This window comes from Ursus maritimus, unplaced genomic scaffold, assembly GCF_017311325.1.
Source record: "Ursus maritimus isolate PB19 unplaced genomic scaffold, ASM1731132v1 scaffold_24, whole genome shotgun sequence".
Classification (NCBI taxonomy): domain Eukaryota; kingdom Metazoa; phylum Chordata; class Mammalia; order Carnivora; family Ursidae; genus Ursus; species Ursus maritimus.
This window is the reverse complement of record NW_024424897.1, coordinates 14,561,657-14,579,604: the sequence shown is the minus strand read 5'-3', so window position 1 is coordinate 14,579,604 and position 17,948 is coordinate 14,561,657. Positions and strand designations below refer to the sequence as shown.

Genomic DNA, 17,948 nt, shown 5'->3' with positions numbered 1-17,948 from the left:
TTCGCTCTGGGACAGAACAGAGCTATCTTTTTCATGCCGACGTGGTTTCTGTTACAATGAAGTCTCCTGCAATCACTGTATACACTTCTATACATTTTAAAGGATCTAGAATGACTATTTTATTTATTTTTTTAAAGATTTTATTTATTTATTTGACAGAGAGAGAGACAGCCAGTGACAGAGGGAACACAAGCAGGGGGAGTGGGAGAGGAAGAAGCAGGCTCCCAGGAGGAGCCTGATGCGGGGCTTGATCCCAGAACACCGGGATCACGCCCTGAGCCGAAGGCAGATGCTTAATGACTGAGCCACCCAGGTGCCCCACCGAATGACAATTTTAAACTGCAATTCACAGACAGTGATTTTCTTCTGCTGGACCCACGAATAATAGGTTATTTCAGTTGTTCTCAATCCTGGCTTAGCCCCCCATGCCCTGGATCCTGGGGGCTGGGTACATCTTTGTTTTTAACAAGTCCCCAGGTGACTGTGATATGCAGATAGGGTTGAGAAACACTTGGTCATTCGATGACAACTCCTTGGATCGACCTCCTACCACAATTACCAAGTGCACAAGCTCTGCCTCCTTAACATTTAGCTCGAACCCAGGGAGTCTTCCCTGAGCACCTTGGCTTCTGCTGAATGTATGCTCCCCCTCCGTAAAGTGCGTAACAGTGGTACCTATTTCTGCAGGATGCTGTGAGGACTGACCAGGTGAAGCAGTTACACCCCAGGCCAGGCAGAGAATAAGAGCTCTACGAATGGCGGCTGTTCTAACTGGGAAAGACCGCTAGAAGGAGTTGGCTTTGAAGGGGAGGAAGACCAAGAAGAGAAACAGCGAAGATGAAGCTTTCAATGTGAATTAACCATTCACAGAAGAAAGCAGAACTGGGATTGCAACGGACATTAAGGTTCCATGAAGAACATCTGAAAGTGCTTCTGCCCAGGAGAAGGTATTTTCCATAAGGTCAGGGGTAGGCAGGCGGGGATATGTATGGTCACGTGACAGGTTGTACGCACCATATTCGGTCAGTCGGGGGAGGTGGAATGTTGACTGCCAGGGTTCCTCGGCATTCTTGTACTTCTACGGTTAGCAGCAGGGGGGTATTGGAGACTTCTTCGATCTTCTTTTTAATGAACTCTGTCTCTGTTGCTTTTTGGAAGTATTTTGACTTGGTAATTTTATCAACAAACCTCATAATCTTACTTGTTCGATGACCTCCAACATACCTTTAAATGAGGGACACAGACAGGTGTTAGTATAAACTTTGCTCCTCCACACACAAAAACTCTGTGGCTCTGCGTTCACCTGACTTTAGACCGGCGTTTCCCAACCGAAGCACTACTGACATTTTGGACTGGCCAATTCTTTGTTGTCGGGGCTGTCCTGTGCACTGTGGGGGGCTTAGCAGCATCCCCGGCCTCAACCTTCTAGATGTCAACAGCATGCTGTGCCAGTCATGCTAATAAAAACGGAGACAACCAGACATTGCTTAATGTCCGCTAGGGGGCAAAATAACCTCCAACTGAGAAACTACTATACACATAAATAATAAATCGTGCTGCATGGATAGGGACATTAAATACAGCAGTTACCTGACTGCCTTTTAGGTGATGTCATATCAACTTTAAGTGGCAACTACTTTTCAAAAGGCTTAGAACTTCTTTCTAAATAAAATTACTAATCAAGCTGGCATGCTGGCAGGCCAAGAAAGCAAGCTTTTGTATCAGGTCATATCTACCATAAGACTGCCCTAAGAAGAGAGGATATTTGCTTTTTAAAATCCTCCAGAGTATCAGAGTGTCAGGAATATATGTGTATGTGTGTAGAGAAAAACAGTCATTCTTAAGACGGTCAAGAGGGTAGATTTCAAATAACACACACAAACTTTAGTACCAACTCCTCAAATGTCTGGATTCCCTATCTTCTTCAAAAGTGAATAGGCTGATATTTTCTTACAAGTGCTTCTGCATCTTTTTTATAATCTTCGTTTCTTCAACTCACTTTAAATAACTAAAAGATTCTTACAAAGAAGCTGTGTAAGCACTCAGATTATGCCATAGTCCAAGTAACAGGCAAAGGGAGTCCCGAAAATGAAGTTCATGATCCAAAAGATCAGCTATGTGACCCACATCTTCAAAACACACCAAAGACATCACCTGAGGGGTTCCAGCCTTGCAGGAAGACGCCGGCAGCGCAACAGAAGTGTGACCGGACAGAGGGGCGCAGTGCCCTCCGCCGACACCAGGGGGAGGTGTTGCGTAAGCTGTGCCCAGAAGCACGCCTTTCAATACTCTGTTCATGATTTTCTTATGTGCAAGTGATGAATCACTAAATTCTACCCCTGCAACTAGTAAAACAATATATGCTAACAAACTTGAATTTAAATAAAATCTTTAGAAAATAATAATTTTCTTCAATGGCCCGAGAAAGCCATTCTGATGGGGAACCTTCTTAGCTAAGGAAAGCTATTCGGGTCTTTTTGCTGTGGGGCCTGGGGTTTGAAGCCACTTTGGGTTCTTAATGCAAAAACCATTCACTCAAAGTGACAGAGGAAGAAAGATTACCAGGAAGAGGGGAAACAAACTCACTCCCAACTTGGTACCCTGACCCCTGGAGACCCTAGAAACTGATCCACTCACCCTTCGGCCCCTGGGAGAAGTGGTTTGTCTCCTGCGCTGGGCTCTGGAGCGTCGTCTTCATCAGAGGAGCCGGCACTGGAGGACTCCTCATCGCTGTCCGCCAGACAGTACGCCCTGGGCCTGCAACTGATCAGGGCAGAGTCACCACCACAGCCTGCCCTTCAGGCTCTGCTTAGAAAGAGAACACACAAGCTCCACCGCCACCACCGCTGACATGTCCTCACCCTCCCCAACCCACCTGGAAAAGGAGAGGCCCAATCCAAGGGTCCTCGGATTGGTCAGGCTACCCAGGAGACTCTTCAGCACCAAGTCCCCTGAGAGCAGCACAGAGGACTTGGGCCTCAAGAGTTCCATCTTGTGCATGCGTCAGGACAGGTGGTGGGAGTGTGATGCAGTCCACACAAAATGCAGTGATCTCATCAAGTGCAGCAGTAACCAAGTGGGAGGGTGAATGGAAAGAACGATGGTTGCGGGGTGAGGTGACAGCTATGGTGGCGACATGACCTCCTCTCACCCGTGACAGGGATGTTCAGGCAAGTCCCTTGACTCTGGCTGAGCTCAACAACTATGATGCTTCCTTAGTCCAGATTCGTTTTGACTCAAGACTTCTTCCTACTGAAACCATGTATCCTATCCCATAACTGCCTTAGCTCCTAAAGGCCACAGAAAAAGCCAACGATCACAGGTGACAAATCTCAAGGGACTCTGGGAAGCAACTGATGGGAGAACCCAGGAAGTTTTCTGGAGAAATACAAATTTAAAAACCATTTTTAAAAAATGAAGTAATACAAAGCCTCATCAATGAGCAAAGTCCCTCATTAATCCTTTCAGGTTGGATACTCTGTGTCCAGAGGCAGGGGGTTGTTACTAGGTCACCAGCAGTGGCAAGAGTCCCTCCATGGCACGGGGCGGGGTGGGGCGGGGTTCTTGGCTGAGCTTCGGCCCCACAAAAGGCAGTTCCCTCCCTGGAGTGTGGCTTTGCTTCAGAGAAGCCCAGAGGCAGGGTCTGTCTCTGAGGTGCAGAGACTTAGCTGGGATGAAGCAAACGAGGGACAGTGTAGTCTCTGACCACTCCTAAGCAACCAAATGGCCCCAAAGCAGAGGCAAGGCCTTGTACTTTTGATAAGGATAAAATTACCGGGACAGGGGAAGGCAGTGGGGCTTAGGTCCTGTCCCTACAGGTGCAATCCCTTTTGGGCTCTTCCTCTGATGCTCACAGGGGGGCAGCCAGCTCTTGGCCAATGGGGGCCAAGGGCACCCAAGGGCGGAGTCCACACATGAGTGCAGAACTGAAGGCCCAGGAGAGGCCCCAGCCATGGAAGGGTCGGGTTGAGATCGCCACCCCTGAAACAGGAGCCCGACTGTAAGAAGACCTCGCCAGTGTCCTCCCTGGCAGGACACTGGGATCCTCCTCAACCCCAGCTCTGTAACAGGAGAGCCAGCCGTTTCAGGCAACAGGCTTGAGCGTACAGTTAAAGGGAAACTCCCCCACAGGTACAAAAGCCTCTTGTCCCTGGCCATGGGGACAGTACCTGCCTGACTCTTCCTCCTTCTGTTAGGGTCCTGGCTAGTCCAGCAATGCTTCTGGGCGCTCCGTGGCCGTGAAGCCATTTCAGAGCTCCCTACCGTGAGACAGCCCTCACAGAGATCTTCTTTTATATAAAATGTGCACAGCAAAACATTACTCCCAAGAAAGCTCAAATTGGGGTTGAGATGAGGCAAGTCAGGGAGGCAAATCCTCAAAGATAAGACCGCCATCTGACACATCTACTCTCCTTGTCCGTCAGTACAACGCCCGGGCCCCCTTGCTGTCAGACCTAGCGCTATCAGACGAGGCGTCCGTGTCCTGACAGCACGGGAGGCCTGCTCCCCTTCCACGCAGCACGAACAGCTGCCTCAAGATCTGGGACTGCAGGGAAGACTGCTGAGCCACCGTCCCTCCTGTCCCCACTGGTATTTGTCATCTGGCAGCCTCCAGACCTGAAGCAAAAGGTGCCAAAGGCTGAGCACTGCAGAGAGCTCTCAGGTTCCCAAATTCATCCTCCGCAGGACAGAGAACACGATACATTTTGTGGCTTGAAGTGAATAACTTAGACAATGCCGTATCAGTTAAAAGTAGACCGGGCGACATGAAATTCTGATTTTGACCAAATGGTACCTCTATGTGGCCCTCAATACTTAACTAATTAAACGTGTCACTCAGTGTTTGGCTGCCACTCAGTTTCATAACTGAACGTGCAGTGCACCTAATGATCTCATGATGTCAGCGTGAACTTCGGAGGACGATTCGCTGCATATTCTTATATAAGGTGCTGGAACGTAATAAGCCTAATTTTGTAAAACGCATCTTAGCATCCAGATGAGTATGATATCTTTTCCACCGAAAGGGCTAATTCTAGTTTTGCTGCCCCTGCTAAAAATCTTTTTGGACATGTGCTTGGAGTCAGACACATAAGAAAAAGTGAATTATTTTATCACTGATACTCTGTCTTGGACCAAACATATTATTTCTTGGTCTCATAATCACCATTGCCTCTGAACAACTTCTAGCAATTTCTCCAAGAGCCAATCCATCTACAAAGCAGGCTGATTTGCTGATGCTCAGAATAGTTAAAAGAATGTCACAGACTCTGGAGGCAGTTCTAAAAGGCAGCTCCAAAAAAGGCTTTAAGTGAAGGATGCATAACTAGATGGAACAGCCCAGGAAGGTGGCCACACGCGAGAACGTAGTCATCTTCTCTGAGTGAAATCGGCACCATACACCTGCCACAGACACGTGTGTACTCCCACAGAGCTAGACCGAATCGCGGGGTGGGCTGCAGGCACTTGGCTCCCTAAAGTCAGGAGCTTCAGGGTGGTGGTGGCTGCGGGTATACCGTGGACTAGTGACTCAATACGGAGGTTGCAGGGGCCCCCCTGTGGGGACTGGCCCACGGCCCCCAGGCTGCAGTGGTAAAGCACGAACAGACCAAGTGCCTTACAGGAAATGCCCTCCTCCAAAGCCACGGTTCCTGCAGAGAGCAGCGAGCATGCAGATCTCCCCTACTGACTCACTCGGGTCCTCCTCACATCAGTTCCTCAAGTTACGACTGCTGGGCTTGCTACCTGAATTCCACTTTGAGCACCTTTTTGCCCCAAAGTTATGTTAACTACAATATATAACAGGGCAGGCAGCTCTTTGGGAAATAAAGACTAAAGGAAAAATGTCTACAAATAAAAAGTATACACACATTTCGAAGAGAAAGAACTTCATGAGAATAAACCAACACAGATCGCCCTTTCTCACTATCACCCTCAGGCTAATAAGGTGAGGACGTGACAAGCTTTCTACAAGTGGGGCCTCCCACAGGTTGAGCGGCGTCGTCTAGAGACTCCCTCAGGGCATGTCATGTGCACACTTGAAGCGGGACTGAAGGGGGACTGAAAAGCAGCCATGAGACAAAGCAGAGGCCCTGCCACAGCCTACTCTTTGGAGAGATTCACTGTTAAGGAAAACATTGTGGGTTGGTCTCTCCCTGGTATTTAGACTCAGGGGGATTCCGATGTGCTCGTGACTGAGGAAGTGAAGAAGTGGGTTCTAGAATCACTTCTGGGATTAGGCTCTTGGTTATGGATGGGCTTTCAGACGCTCTTAATATCCCCAGGAAATTGTGAGCCAAAACGGTCCATGTGCAGGCATTTTCAGGAGAAGGATCCAGAGCTCTCGGATTCCCAAAGGGGCAAAAAAATAAATAAATAAATAAAAATAAAAAAACCCAAAAAACCTCAAGGTCCATTTTTCTCCCAAATGAAGTACTTTTGGAATGGCTTTTTTTCCTTGCTTTTAAAATTAAATGACAGCCAATTACCCATCAACATATAACGTAACGCCCTCACAGGAAGAAGCAAAACATTTTATACCAGACTCTACTAAGAAAAAAATGGTATTTCAGAAGTATAATACAAAGTAATACCATCAAATTCCCAAAGCAGAGGATTTTTTTTTCACGCAGTCTGGAAAAGCACTGCTTGCTCAGAAACATGTTCATCCTCTGATCAGCCAGGGTTTATGAACTTGAAATTGTGCCAAGAGAGCCACGTGAGTAAGTGTGAACACGGAAGGCCTAAATGGCCAGGATCTCAGGGACCTGACTGTGTTGGGGCCCCACCTACTGCCCAGATGCCCCTTTCCAATGGAGTCCCAGCAGCTCTGTGCTGGCACAGGGCTGTTTCCAGAACGGACTCCTTCTGACTGAAGTTTGCTCTGTCCTTCTGTGTAGTTAGACCTCATTTTCAAGGCTGCTTCTGCCCACGGTGCTTTGTCCTACAGGCTGGGCAGCAGACGCGCAGCTGGGCATGGCAGTGGGGTGGGGGCATCCAGACACAGGAAATTGAGTCTGATTCGAGAACTAGATCAAAACCCCAGCAACTCAGATCAGGGAAGTTGGCAAGACTTTCCCTCCCAGGAAAGCCTCTTATATACTCTGACCTCAATCCTCTTAGGTCTACAAAATGAACCTTTATGTCCAGGAACATGATGAAAGGACAAGCTTCCTAGTGGCGTCACACGGGACCAAACAAGACGCAGCACCTACAGAGTATGAAATGCTACATGGAGAGTTGATAAACACCACTCACCAGAAAATACAATCCACAGATTGCCGAATCCAAACACATTTTAACAAATAGCAGAAAAACAAAAGGAAAATAGCACAGATACAGGTTAGACTGCATACAGGAGGGGAAATTTTCCAATGAGTAAAACAGGAACACTTCATTAAACCAGAATAATCTAAGTAAAAGCACATTCTCAAATGTATGACCCTCCCATCTTCTATGACCGCACGTATGAATATAAGCATTAGGTCAGCATCCTAACTAAGCAAAAATCTTAGAGTCTGTGTGTCTTATATTTGGACCCTGAGAAGGAGGCTCCTTGTGGGGTTTTCCTGTCAATGTACTGTTGATTCCATGCCAAAGGGATAAAGATGTGAGGAGTCGACTCTACTTAGCATTTTTAGTTTGGTCAAAATAATATAATTTAAATTTGTGGTCAGAAGCGGTCATTTTTAAGGTGTATGGGAATGTAAAGTTCCAGCTTACCCATTTTAGGCATCTAAGGGGGAAAAATTAACCTTCATTAAGTATCTCACAAATCTGAAATACTTACTAAATCAGACAAACTCTGGGCAGCAGATGCAGTATCTTCTACACAGAGAGGAATTTACTACTAAGCAAGTCAGTATTGTATTATTTAGGGAAAATACATCTCACAACGCTTTAGGAGCACCCTCTTGGCTACAAAATCAATTGTCTTAGTAGAAATAGTTCAGACTCTGTGATTAAAGCAAACAGACCCCCTAAGGACCTTAGCCTTGTCCACACAATGCTGTTTGTGGCTACAAGTGGAAGGAGGAAGTTTCTTGATGATGATTCTCTTCACAGAGCATTTTACTGTGCAGATGAGCCTGCCCTACAGGTCTGAGTCAGCGATGCTTTCTGGGTAATGGATACTGGGCACCTCACTGGCAGCACTGAGGCCACAAGGTGCTGAGCAGAGGTGGGGACTCACAGTCTTCGGGGGATGTAGGTAGGGAACCATTCCCTGAAATCCTCTGTGGTCCGGAAGCACTTGCACGGAAGCTAACTCAACACATCAAAGCTGCTTCTCAAAGACTAGAGGAAGAGGTCAGTTCCCCAGGGCTGGATTAATAAATTCATATGGCCCCTTACCCTTCTTTGCCAATTTCTCCAACCTTCAGGGCTTCAACAAGAGGCTCTTTACCTAGTTTGGTCAAATTCATTTTGGTCTCGAGAGTCATCAGAAAGGACCCATTGTAGGACATTTCCAAATCGATCCAGAGTCCTGGAGAAATGGTGAAAAAACAGAAGTTTTTTTCCCCCCAGAAAAACATGACTATAGATGACAGTATAAAAATTTGTATTTTAAAGTACTGAAGTAGGTATCACATTGAAAGTCTGGAGATTTCTATCGCCTGTGCTACCAATGCATGCAAGGGGAGGTCATGAAAAGAAAAGCCCCGGAAATGGTTCAAGCGTTTGTCAATTTGCCAACATGTGAATATCCATTAAAACAGTGAGCTCAGTGCACCTGTCAGCGCTGGAGGGGTCCTGTTCTTTGGGTTCATTCTCACATTTAGTAAGAAAATACACTCCCAACAGAAGGATGGCTTGTCCCAGGGCGAAGCCAGGACAAAGTCTGCTGATTCCCAGCCAGTTATGAGGCAGAAGAGAGGTGCAGAGATCTCACTGAATGCTGGGCTATTCTTTAAAGACGCACGTGAGAACCACTGCCTTCAAATGATCTCATGTTGGTGGGGGAGTGGAGCACGGGCAATGCTTCAGATTGAGCTCGGCATGATAAGGAGAGGGACACACATTTTTAGCACCCTTTTCTTTCTGGCAATTGCTTAGTAATGGACAAAAGAATTAATGTTCAAGGACCCAGAATCATCCAGATAAAGTGCGGTAACTGCTTTGTACCTTAGTTTAAAACCCCGTTCCTTAGAAAAGATACCGGTGTCGGTGAGATCATATGTAAGAGGCTTTGAGCTTTGTGGAATTTCACTGGGATGGGCCACTGACCAGGAGTCTACAATGCAATCAGGGATCATCTCCCGACCTTCCCCACCAGGATTCTGGGATTTGGGGGTAGAACATGCTACATGTGAGTTTTCAGACTCTGGGTTCCATAACACTTCATGGACTTCCAAGCAAAATGTGATCCTTCAAGTGGGTGTTTAAACGTTCATCAACTTTAGAGATCCTCATAAGATGCATGACAACATCTAAAAGGAAGCAGGAAACTAATCTAAAACCATCGTTGACCCACAGCAGCATTTTCAAGCAATTACAGTAAATAACCCAACCCATATTTGGCCACCATTTCAGATAAAAGCTCTGCTTAACCTCAAGAGGCTCTAATGGTGTCACCCCTCACTAAAGGCAGAGTCATTCCAATTCTGTTTTCAAACAAATTCTTTTTATCATAATTGAAGGTAACTGTTTTCCACGAATGACATGAAGTGATAACAGGTCAACTGTGATTGTCCGGTTTGTAGCAATTCACAAAACTGCTTTATTTCTTGCTTACGTTAATTCAAAATCATCAGTTAGCTTGCTCTGCAAAGGTACTGTTACTGGAAACGAAGGGTCCATGTGCTTTAAGGAAGACAGGCATTAATCACTTCCAGTGCAAAGGGGATAGGGCAAAGGCTGGATATGAATAGGCTTTAAGCTCAATACAGATAGAGCATCAACAAAGAAGATATTTATTGCTGTAGCATATCTCCACTTTTTTTTAACTTGAGAATCGATAGGCTCCAACTACCTGGCTGCTATATGTTTTCAGAAATAACTTCTTTTGAAAATCCTGGTCAGGTTCCTAATAAATATTAATAGTATGTAGTGCCTTTGAGGATTGTTCTAATAAAGGCATCAGAATTCTACTTCTTATAAAGTAGAAGGTTTTGTTTGTTTTTTAAATGAGGGGGTGTGGCTATAGCTTAGTGCACCCCTGGCTTACACCCCGGTAACTGGGACGTCCCACCCAGAGACGTGTGAGCCAGCACTCCCTCTGCCAGGAGCTGAAGGGAGGCAGGCAGAGGGAAGATGCATGTGGAGCGCTGTCACATGGACCGGGGCTTGAGCTCCACTGGAAGTTTCTAGACCTCTGTTCACCAGCCTCCTCATGTGCACAAGAGGGACCGCATTGCCTCTTTAGGGGAGGGCTGTGTCCATCCCAGCCAGAGCTCTTCCCTCTCTCTGCTCTCACCAGCCCACTTCCTTACTTCCAGGACTCTTTGCTCCCTCCTAGCTTCCTGCTGTTGCCATGGCAGATGGGGACCAGACCAGAGAAGGCCACTGGGCCGAGGGGGCACTGGGCAGACAGCATGCACATCTGACCAAGCCTCTGCATGAGAAACAAGGTCTGTTTTCTTCTATCATTGTATATGTTCCAACAGGCCCACCCCCAGGGCCTTGTTCAGCCCTGGTTCTCAGGGAGAATATGAAGGAGTCAAGAATGGCTTGAGAACTTTTAAAAACAGATATAAACTGCAACCATTCCAATAAATCACTATGACATGCTTGCATTTAGATGAGGGTAAGGAGACTATTTTAGCATTAGGTGCAAAGAAAACCTTGCTTCTGTGACAATGATTCAGCGAGCCAAAGAGCACCCTGAACACCCTGGAGCGCACACAACCTGAGCTGAGACCGAGTGGTTATATAATGGGTGAGTCAGGAGGCTCCTGCCTCGTATGATTGAAAGATGAAATTCACAGTTCCCAGGGAGGCTGTCTTCCCATTGCGGACAAATGCGTCAACAACGTAAGGATGGGGACACATACTGTTCCACAAGTGGTGTCTTAACTCTGACCAAGCTGAACGCTACCTGTCTAGACGAATGTGGCCACAGAGCTTTTCTTTTGTGCTCCTGACAGACATTAAGACTCTTTCGTGAGGCATTTCATTTAAAATGCTGCTTTCTAGAACCATCTGCTCTTAGTAGGGCTCAAGGACAAAAACCAGAAGTTGAGCAGGGCAAATTTTTAAGCCTTTAAATAGGAGTGAGGCCGTCAGTGCACACAGAGGTTCTCCAGAAAGGCCATGAAAACAAAGGGTCTTGTGTAAGTCTGCTTGGGCTGTTATAACAAAATACCGTACACGGGGAAGCTTAGACAACAGACATTTTTTTCTCACAGCTCTAGAGGCTGGAAGTCCAAGAGCAAGGTGCTGGCCAGTTCAGGTCCTAGTGCGAGCTCTCTTCCTGGCTTGCAGAAGGCCGCCTTCTCACTGCAATGTCCTCACATGGCAGACAGAGAGAGCAAGCTAGCTCTCTGGTCTCTGCTCGTTAAGGGCACTAATCGCATCATGACGACCCCTCCCTCATGAACTCATCTAAACCTAGTCACTTCCCCAAATATCATCACATTGTGGGTTAGTGCTTCAGCATTTGAATTTAGGGGGGGAGGGGGGACACAAATGTTCAGTCCATCACAGATCTCCCCCGCACAACGGGTCCCCATGTGACAAGGACGTCCAGGGGTGAAGAGTGGCTGCTGATTACCAAGTCCCTACAAAACCAGCACGTCATTTGGCAACATGGGGAACAAACGGACAATGACAACTTCAGTCAGTTTTCCTGCCAGGACTTGCGAGGAGCTCAGATGGCAGTTTTTCTGCTCTTCATCTGAGGGCAGGATCAGTTACCATCATCACCACTCGGAGGGAGACTGTAGCGAAAGTTACAGCCTGCTCCACCCAAAATGTTCCTCCAGTTCTCAGTGCAAGACATCAGAGCTAACGACATTGAGGCGAATCCCTGCCCCCAGGCACCTGAGGCTCGAAGATGAATAAAGATGGCCAGGCCACCTGGGGCAGACTGCCCGTGGTGCCACGGGAGTTGAGCCCGCCTTAGCGCGTGGCACCAGGGACAGCTAGACTAGAGATCCTTCAGCCTTCCCTGGTGTTCTATTTGATAGACGCCACGGCCTCAGGAACAGTCCAACTGTGGCCCCACAGATCTAGTAATTTCACTGGGCAGCTCACTATTCCATTACTATTAAAATAGCTAAAAGGCGTCCGTCTCACCGGAGTAGGCTTAACGGGGCACCTGCTGCTTAGAAGGGGTAAGAGAACCCAAAGCCTTGCTCACCTGAGCTTGGCCCTCATGTTATCCGCTCCTCCATTTCTAATTGTAACTATTACTGGTTGATTTTCACTTTGAGAGGCAACATTTGGCACCCAAACAACAAACTTCTTAAAATGGAACATTTAATAATATATTACCAAGAACAGATGTTGGAGTTATAGGTTCTTAGAAAAGCATAGCAGTGATTGTTTTGTTCCTGGAGCCATATTGCTCACTCGAATACCACAGAAAACTAGCATTCCCTGTATGTCAATGTGTCTTTTAGGACAGATGCCATTCTCTGCCTACCTGTAACTGTTCTTGGAAATAGCTCCACCTCTCAAGACTGGTCTAGTCTCAAATCAGTCTCCTCTCTTGCACCCCAACCAAGTTCCACAAAACCGTATTTTTCTCCCTTTCTACAACAAAGTGATTTTCCTTTCTGCAACATGATCTGGTCAGAGTGTGTGGGTCCACTCCTGTCAGCGCTGAGCCCCGCGGTCTGGCCCTGTCACTGGGCTGAGCCCCGCGCTGCTGCTCTCCCAGGTGCTCTTAACAAGGGTGTGGTGGAAGGAACGGGCAGGTCACAGACGACTCTGGTTCCAGTTTTCTGCAATACTCAGTGGCAAAGTAACTTCAGTCTAGCACTGGATAAAAGGCACCAGGCACTAAAGGTGAAGGTCCAGAAGACAAGTGGACACCTCCAGTTACGACCAAGCACATCTCTGAAAATGGACAAGGCTCCTATTCCTGTGGGACATGGTACTCTTGCCAAGGATCCAATACCTCCCGTCAAACCTCGGTCTGTTACCTGGGTATCTTGAAACAGGGTACAACCAGTATGGCACTCTGTCTGTGGGGGACACTCAGTACCTATCTGCAGATTTACACACCTGCGCCAAACGTCCTGAAGACTAAATTAATCTAAACCTGAGGGGTCACAGCCCCCATCTGTGGTTCATCCTGACATTGGCTGACATGCCTGCAGGCACGTCTCTGACTCCCCTGGGCGTCTGGGCCCGCTGTACCCCCACACATGACCCTCGGTCAGAGGTGCATATGGAGTGGGCAGGGTTCAGAGGTGAGGCGGGAGGTGCACAGCTGGTTTCCATCTATCTTCCAGCCACCTGCCGCTGGTGGGGAGTGAAGACGCCCCAGGGAAAGGTGGTCATTCAACCTGAGAAGCTGGCTGTGCGTCCTGGCGCTTGGACGGGCCACGGTGGCCAACAGGTGATTTCCAAACTACAGACATTGCTCCTTTTAGTGGCAAGGCCACAACAGCTGAGAATGGCCTTTTTCTTTCCATTTATTCCTGTAAAATGGGTCAACTGGGCACCACAGCCACCCACATTCTAAACTCTCCAAGAGCGGCAGCAGCTAAGGTGTCACTACCGATGGTAAAAGTAACAACAGCCGGCATTTACCGCGCTCGCCTTCCAGGCGCCTGTCATGCACTAACTCACTCAGTCCTCAGACCAGCCTTGCCTACGGAGTCACACTCTCCCCACTGCAGAGAGCGGTTAGCGGTAGCGAGGTTTACGGATCCTGCCCCAGGCCACGGAGCTGTGTGTGAATCCCAAAGCCTGGCCCCAGAACTGTGCTGAGAACCACGGCTCATCCCTCATCCCGAGGGTGGAGTGATCCAACCAGCTCTGGTCCGAATATCCACCCCCCTCCAGCCCCCAGCCACATGCCTCCAACAAACAAGCACAAGTTAGGGGGTTTAAGAAAGAAAGAAAAAAGAGGGGTGCGCGCGCGTGCGCATGTGCGTGTGTGTGTGTGGTGGATTCCCCCAGCAGGTGCCCCCTCCTTAGAGCTGTGGGAGCCTTCTCCACTGGGCTTGCATTTCCCCAGAAGGTGGGCTCTGCTTCCCAGAGTCAGTTTTAGCCAGTCACCCTTGATTTTCATTTCCTTCAAAGAAAAGTTTACCTTAGAGCAATGGAATCCAAAACAGCACATTTCCTTTACGTTTATTTCTGTTTTAACTATCACATGCATCCTTTGCCGACTTGGAAAAACCTAATTTGATCAAACTTTTAAAACCCAAAGGCTTTATGTCTTTTATCATTCCTTTCTTTCGTAACATTTCTTCCCTTGTTACATAAGCAGGCAGATGTCTAAAACTTGCCCTGAAAGGAGTGAAATAAGCCTCAAATGGATTAAAAACCAGCAAAGCTTTGATCTGCGTAGTGAAATGTCTTGCTCCAGAAGAAGAGGAAAGACACTTCGGCATTTGGTGAATTTCACTCAAAGCCTGACCAAGCTGCCCTGGGAGGCTGTGGAGTTCAAAGCTACAGGGACACTCCTGAGATGCAGCAAAGCCCAGCTATGGCCCTGCTTCTTTCTTGCTGGAAATTTCTACTAATTCAACAAAGGGCAGAGATAAGAAACTGCTAACACATTAGGAAATAGAGCATGTCCACGTATTATTTACTTTCTTTAAGCCTGACTCTGTGGAGGTGTATGTTAGCTGATCATTTACCAGCTTGTTACAAGTCAATCCGTAAAGAGGCAAAGAGCAACGGGGAGCCCAGAGCCCGCCAGAGCCAGAGGAAGAAAGGCAGGCAACCCCTCGTACACAGATGAGGTGGAGATCCTAGCTAGGTACTCAACACATAAGTAATGTATCTTTAAAATTTCACATGTGGTTAAAAGAACTCTAGCTAAACCATTTGCAAATTATCTTTTCTAGTTTTTACCCTCAGTGTACCAGAAATTAGCCAAATCTAGGAGCACACAGATTTATCAAAGTGTAGACATGATCAAGGGGTTATAGGTGATCTCAGTATGCAGATATTAGGTAGACTTTTGGATCTGCAGATAACACTGCGGTCTTTCTTTGAAATCCACGGAATGCTAAAAATGTGGAAATAGGGGCTCGCTGTCAGCTGAAATATTGCTAAAGAGACGATCAGAGCTGCTAATTGTAGGGATAAAAAAAAAATCTCTTTGTATTTACAACAAATGCATACAACACAGATAATGATGTCACTCAATACGACCCGAGAGCCGTCTGATAGCACACAGAGACAAAAGTAGACGTCATGGTCTCTAAATTAACAAGACACTTACTTCAGCACATATAATCACTCTTGGGAAGTTGTAATTATTTTCTCCCCTACCTTGTTCCTGTGCCTTTTGAGGAATGCCATGCCAGCTTAGGTGGAAAGAGGTACATACGGATAGGGATACTACAGAAAAGAAGTCGACTGCTTCCACGGTGGGGAGGTTTTTCCTGCCTGTTCACAAACTAGTCTGGCCTGCCTGGCTTGAGCCTCTTGTCACCCCACTCCTGTATACGAAATTTTCCATCATGGTCTTTTTAAAACCACATGCCACAAAATACACATAAATCTTTATGTCATAATGATATTTAAACTCCACACATCCTTATTAACTCTTCCTGCCCCAACCCACCAGAGTAGGTGTAAATAATGTGTCTGGAGCGTGTCTTAAAAATCCAATCTGAGCACTTTCCCCCAGCAGAAAGCTGTACTCTCAAAATATTGCTGACAACCTCTGTCTTCATTTTTTAAACACGTACGGAGCACCTACTAGGCACGGGAAGGAAGGCAAGATGTAAAACACGAAGGTCAAAGAATCTGCAACCTAGAGTTGGGGCAAGGCAAAGGCGTGAACGCAGACGGAGGAGCAGCAGCTCCTGGTGAGAGGTGAGGGCTGTGGGGGCACATGTGAGGCTGCGAGCAGCGGGGGCTATTTTCTGAATCACACAAGAGCCCAGAGCCCGCCAATGGGTACATGGGCACATTCGGGCTGGGGCAAAACCGGCAGGGATCCTAGACACTAGAAGAATTACGAAGGGGATCTATTCCTGATCTGTCCCCCGTCAGCTGAAGGCTGTGACTATTAACAACAAAAGACAATCAATGTAAGACAGATCTTAAAACGTCCCTGACCCCCTCCCGCACAAAGCTTTGGTATTCAATCTGCAGTGAGGGACACATTTCGACACTTGTACAAATGGTCAATTCTCTGCTAGAGTTACCTTGGTGATCAACGTAAGGCTTGAAGGCCTGAAGGATTTTTGGCACAGCCACCCCCATGTCAAGTTCCGTCAGAGTTAATTCATTCATAAAGTAGGGGAGCTGGAGGAGAGAAGTAAACAACAAATGAGACGTTAGTTACCTGGTCAATGTTAGAATTCAGCATCTGCTCAGAAGGAGTGAAGGTCAAGGTTTTGGGGACACATTCATCTAACTGAAATTTACTGAGCACAGAATAGCATACTAGGCATCATCCTACCGAGAGAGCTGTGGACAAGTCACGCAAGGTCTTTGCTTTCACAGGGTTTACGTTGGAGAGGCAGAAACATAAATAAGTAGACAAATAACTTGAGAGAGTGGATTAGTGTTCCAGCGACAGTAAGGCAAGTGGTGGGACAGAGGGAGCCAGGGTGTAGGTCGGGGGTGGCTATTTTTGCCAAGGAAGTCGGTGAAGGCTTCTGTGGAGAGTGGGGAGAGGAGGAGCCAGCCATGCCAGTCAGATTAACAATGCCTGGAGCTGGCTAGTGTGGTGGGCAAGTGGACCCCTCTTCGACTACTAGTGGGGAGTTAAGAAATTACTACAGCATTTCTGATAGGCAAACTCACAATTTTTAGTAAAATCCTTGGAAAAAAAGAAAGTCACATCCCTTGACCCAGTGCTGGACATTTTCTGTCTGCCACCCCCCTCCCCTTGCCCCGGGATTTGAGTTCCCTGAGAGGCTGGTCTGTGCAAACCACACGGATGGGCTCTCCAGCCCTCTGGTTTCTGGCGGGGTGTAGCCAGTGGGATACACCAACGGGGAGGGCAGATGGGAGGTACTTGGGGAAGAGTGTTGTCAGGTAGCTGTCCCCTCCCTTCTGTTGAAGGCCACCGCTCCTGTCAGACAGGCAACCTCTCCACACAGCCATGCTGCCCCAAGGTCTGGTAATTGCTCCCTGCTTTTGCCCCTCCAGGGAGTGTTAACAGCGCCCCACCGCTGCCGGCCTTGGGTCCTATCCTATCCCTTTTGGTTTCTCTACATTGGCTCACATATTTATAAATCTCTCCCTTAACATACTCTCCTCTGGTGACGCCACTTGAGTGTGCCATCTGTTTCCTGCTGGGACCCCAACTAATACAGCATCAGTAGGAATCTGCTCTAAAGGAAATAACATAAGTATTAATATCATGTTTAGAAATTCCTACTCTGCCTCCAGACTACGGAATTAATTCATTTGTTTCTTTCACCTGACTTAGGTATGTGTATATATTATTATTTTTTTTAATCTGTAGTCCATTCCTCATTTCAGTGTAAGATATAAATTACACCTTAATTTTTTTCCCCCAATAGCTCATCAGGCATCTTATTGAACAACCAATACTTTCCCCATTAACCTGTAGCACCATCTTTAAATGTGAGATTCCCACAACACTGGAGCCTGTAATGAGCACCCTGCTTTTCTACCAGCATCAGACTGCTTTTTCAAACAAATATATGCTGAACATTTCCCATAAAACGAGGTAGCTTTTAGCCAGGCATGGATTTAATGCCTATTTTGGCTGGACCTCTTCAGTTGTCAAAGGTATACACTTTGACGATTCCCCAGAGAACTCTCTCTCTGCTTTTCTGCAGGGGTGGTTCGGTTAAAGAGTTATGATGTCTGTGATGAACAAAATGTGACCAAAACAGTAC

The 17,948-nt window shown here is 47.2% G+C and overlaps 1 protein-coding gene across 2 annotated transcripts in view; it reads right to left on the bottom strand.

Annotated features, from left to right (window-relative positions):
• TEX2 (testis expressed 2) overlaps positions 1-17,948 on the bottom strand; it is a 99,913-nt gene that overhangs the window by 4,893 nt on the left and 77,072 nt on the right. Inside the window, exons 7-10 of one of the 2 annotated variants that reach the window (XM_040640396.1) lie at positions 16,278-16,377; positions 8,350-8,482; positions 2,638-2,763; positions 1,015-1,224 (exon numbers count right to left, since the gene is read on the bottom strand). In XM_040640396.1, coding sequence (XP_040496330.1) covers positions 1,015-1,224; positions 2,638-2,763; positions 8,350-8,482; positions 16,278-16,377 — 569 coding nt within the window. Of the gene's footprint in view, positions 1-1,014; positions 1,225-2,637; positions 2,764-8,349; positions 8,483-16,277; positions 16,378-17,948 lie in introns of those variants that run through there. The other variant, XM_040640397.1, reaches the window with a different exon arrangement.